The following is a 4114-nucleotide window of genomic DNA, read 5'->3' on the forward strand; positions in this document are numbered from 1 at the left end:
TAAATGGGGGGGGGGCGGGAGCCCGCGGGTTCTGGATTTCGGTATCTCAAGAGCCGGCTTTTACAAACTACCAAGTTCCTTCCACCTTATGCAACCGAGCTACCCACTTCTCCAAGCTGTGCGCCACTTAGAGCCATCTCAGCCGCTTTCCTTCCTGTTCCCGCTGGGGGCCCCAGAAGAAGGGTTTTCAAGGCCTGGCCGCACCGCCCGTCTCCGCCGGAGGCGGGAGAAAGCGCGCGGCTGGGAGGCACAGGCTGCAGTTCCCAAGGCCAAAGCTAACGCCGAAGTGGGAAAGAGCGGGGAAGCCAGCTTGGCGCAGCCGTACGTGCATCGTTCCAAGCTGCCACTCGGAGGAAGCTTTCCGTGCATCTCACCTGGAAGGCAGCCCACCAACAGGGGACTGGAGGTGGAGCGGGAGTTCGTAGGGAGACTACACGGAGAGGTTACTTTCGGGTGCAGTGGGGCAGGTGGGAGCTGTCCTTTCAGCACCCGTTGTCCTGCAGCCTCCCCAAATATCAACGAAGCCCCCCGCCAAATCCTCAGGTAGCTCCTAGAGGTTCCAGGATTCCCGACCTCAGGACCCTGTCACTGAGTGATGGAGATCCGCCGCCAGCCTACCAGCACTCCCCTCCCCCTACGCTCCACCCGCTTCGGAGACAGCAAGCTCAGCTGCCCCCACCCGACGCGGCCACCAAGCCTGGGCGCTGCAAACGCAGCTGGCGAAATCCCTCCTTCCACACTGGCAGGCTGGCTTCCTTTCACTTGCGCGAGGCAAGGAGGGTGGAGGAAAGCGTCCGGGGATTAGGAAACAAGTAGAGGAACAGGTGGTGTGATGGCAAAAGGGTTCTTCCATTGGCTCCCCTACCCCACACACCCCCAAAGCTAGGGATCCTGGAGGTAGCCAGGTGCACCTGAGGAAGGTAGACAATTGTAGCAGCAAAACAAGTTGTTCTGTCGCACTGTTAGCAAACAAGTTTTACATCTAAGAGTTCTTAAATTCCTATGTGACACCCAGGGGAACACAAGAACACGATCAATATCCTCAAGTGGGGGCTTGGCTCACGGGTGGGAGGATATCTAAGTAGGTCCCACCTAATTTATTGAGGCAAGGCTTGAAGCTGGTTGGTACAAATATCTGTAGAAAGCCACCACAATGCAGCCAAAGCAACTATCTGCATCCCCTGCTCCTGGGCAGCAGAGGCCCCTGTCTCTTCTTCCCACCTCTACAGTGCTCCTGGGGCACCCTGCCCATCCCACTCTGCGTACCTTTGCCAGAATACAGGACCTCAGGCCGGAGAGAGATACCAGCCCCATTAATCACTTCTGCACCCCAATCACATTAGAGGAAACCCAGAAGAGACAAGACTCAGCCATGCTCACAGGGGGCAGATTCCGCTTGCTGCCTCCAGTCCCATTCCCTTAATTGTAGGGCTCTGCGTTATAGCCCCATAATTCATGCCTCCCTAATTAAGGTTGTCAACTGCCCCATCGTAAAGATGCAAAATGCACAGCACCTGCTCTCTGGGAACCCTGTGCCAGGTGTGAGGGAGGCTTGCCAAAGGGTGCATCAATCCACTTCTCAATTGCAGTGTCTGCCATTCAAACTTGATTCTCTTGTACCAGGTATTTAGGCAGAGGAAGGCAGGGAGACTAGAGTATAGGAAAGTCAGGGGTTAAAGAGTATACTGGCAGCACTGCTTGCAAGACCCCATCCCTCCCCTAGAGGGAGGTGCTGGAGAAACAGTTTGCAGAAAGTAAAATGGGAAGACTGAAGAGTAGCCATTGGTTGGTATTACTGGCTGGTGCTTGCTGCTCTGGGCACCTGAAGCAGAGTTGCCCCCTTCAAAGGCACGAATCCTCTCAGCATCTCTGCAGTGAGGCCTGGCAGGAGAGGTAAGGGAAAGGACACAGCTCTTGACTCAACCCTCTTCTTCCTTATGGGCAGCCATGGCCCTCACAAGCTGACACTCCGACATGCTAAGAACAAGTGGTCTCAGGGCCTACTTAGGAAGCCAGGCCTCAAAAGCCTGAGGAGGTGGGAGACGGAGTCTGAGATGGTGAGGGCAGGAGACAGTCGGTTGGGAAGTGGTTCTTTTGGTGTTTTTGGTTCTGATGTGTTTTAGGGAAGAAGCCTGTGCTGGATGGACTAGATTCACCAGGGCCTATAAGGCCCTTCTTTTACCCTGGAGCCTGGCCCGAGCCCTGCAGGAGGAGGAGGAAAGCTTGTGTGGGCTGAGTCGACAATAGGTAATTGGATTGTAATCACCCGCCAGGCTTCTGTGCCATTGGGGGCGCTGAGCCTTTCAGTGAGCAATCAGCACTGCGTGGTGGGAGGGGGTAGAGATTCAATAGCAAATCCCAGGTGGAGAGCCAAGGGGGAGGACCAGCAGATGGGCAAATTTTCTTTCCATCTCTCCTTCTTCCTTGCCCAAATGACGCTGGCTGCCTATTAGCTATTTACCAGCAGATCTGAGGTGGAGCCAAATCTTTTGTGAAAGTCGGATGGAAAGCTAAGATGGATGGGTAAAGGGTGAGGGTCTGGGGAGACCTCTCCCCCACAATTGGGTGTTGAAGGATGTGCTGGGGGGTGGGGAGGAGGTGAAGTGCATCTAGAAGCACAGGTAGAGGTGGCAAAGGCGGAAGGAGCAGGCAGCAGAAGACCTGGGGCTCCCTGCTTTCCAAACCTATTGGTGGAGCTACATTTAGTGTATTTGTTGGAGACACCCTCAACACTCCCAAGAGGCCACTGTCCCAGGCAACACAAAGGTATCTATGGCCACCATAAACTGGGCTCCCTGCCAAGCAAAAGGAACACAATTCATCAGGAGGGAGGTACCCTTCAAGAAAGAAAGGGGAGTGGGGCCCTAGAGGTGGAGGGCAGGGCCAAGTAGCAGGAGGCCAGCCTCACTCAGGCTGATGCAGTGCCCAGACGTGCCAGCCAATCAGCCCGCTTGAGTTCCAAGGCCTGCAGGAAACCTTGGACTCGCTCTTCCCGTCTGGCTGAGAGTTTGTGCAAGCGTGTCCGTCGGAGCTGGGCGTCCCCACTGGCCTGGAGCCCCTCTTGCAGCAGCTGCTCTGTCACTGCAGCCTGGTCCCTCTCCAGCTGCTGCCTCTTCCGCTCCTCTGCATACATGTCTCGGGCCTTCTGCTAAAGAAAAGTGGGAGTTGGGGGAGATCACTGGAGATCATTTTTAGGTGTGGGTGGGGCACAGGGCAGGCCAAGTTAAGTACAACAGTGGGGAAATTGTACGAGATTTGGAAAGGTCAGGCAGTAGGTGTGTGATGGGTGGTGCCCATGCTGTACAGGGAGGGCAGTGGAAGTTCTGGGTCCACCTTGGTTTGTTTTGGGTGGAAGCATCTGTATTTCTTAAAATTCTCAGGTTTGCACTTAGGGAACCAGCAAGTATGGATGGATCTGATTTCTGGTTCCCCCATCTAGCTTTGTGGCTTTGAGTAAATCCTCTCCTAACCTCATTTCTTCATCTGTAAAGTGGGGGTTGTGCCTACCTTGAAGAGTGATTTTAAGGATTAGAGCTAATACATGCAAAACCCTCTCTAGCATATTAGCAGGCTTTCAAACAAACAGCAATTTTAATGTTATATTATCTACTGTAAGGAAGGTTCTATTTCCTGCTTGGGGCATATCCATGGCATCATTTCCTTTGGTTTCCCAGGTCACCCTAAGGGTGCCATTCTCCTAATTTTTTAAGCTATTTTTTCAGAGTTGGGCTCCAGACTTGCCTACTTACCGTATGGGGACCAGCTGATTCTTCCAGCTAATGACCTTTCTGTTCAGCACTCTTAAGCCACTTATTGATTTCTGCCTAGTAGAATAAGTCTTAATGTCCATAGTCCAAAATCTACTTTTCCTGTTAGAAAATAAGCCCTTGAAGGTTCCATTGAGCCCTCAGGGCTCCTGGAACTCGCTCTGACATCAGGTAGGCGATCATACGCCCAGCAGCACTTCTTATACCTGTGTGTGTGTCTCCAAATAAATCATAAACTCTTAGAGGGCAGAAACTGTGGCTTTTCCTCTGGCACTTGGGGCATCCTGTATGTGTGAAATACTCAACTGACTGACCATGTGATCCCAGGAGGGCAGGGAGGATGCTGG

The 4114-nt window shown here is 53.3% G+C and overlaps 2 protein-coding genes across 4 annotated transcripts in view; both read right to left on the reverse strand.

Moving 5' to 3' along the window:
• The window catches only part of HMGN2 (high mobility group nucleosomal binding domain 2), a 4193-nt gene extending 3862 nt beyond the window's left edge, over positions 1-331 (reverse strand). The window contains exon 1 of the mRNA XM_005875255.2: positions 326-331. Within this exon, the coding sequence (XP_005875317.1) occupies positions 326-331 (6 nt within the window). The remainder of the gene's footprint in view (positions 1-325) is intronic.
• A 497-nt stretch (positions 332-828) lies between these two features.
• DHDDS (dehydrodolichyl diphosphate synthase subunit) overlaps positions 829-4114 on the reverse strand; it is a 29612-nt gene continuing 26326 nt past the window's right edge. For 2 of the 3 annotated variants that reach the window (XM_014546852.1, XM_005875151.2), the window contains exon 9: positions 829-3148. In XM_014546852.1, the coding sequence (XP_014402338.1) occupies positions 2909-3148 (240 nt within the window). In that variant the 3' untranslated portion in view covers positions 829-2908. The remainder of the gene's footprint in view (positions 3149-4114) is intronic. The other variant, XM_005875152.2, reaches the window with a different exon arrangement.

Source organism: Myotis brandtii, unplaced genomic scaffold (genome assembly GCF_000412655.1).
Source record: "Myotis brandtii unplaced genomic scaffold, ASM41265v1 scaffold456, whole genome shotgun sequence".
Lineage (NCBI taxonomy): Eukaryota > Metazoa > Chordata > Mammalia > Chiroptera > Vespertilionidae > Myotis > Myotis brandtii.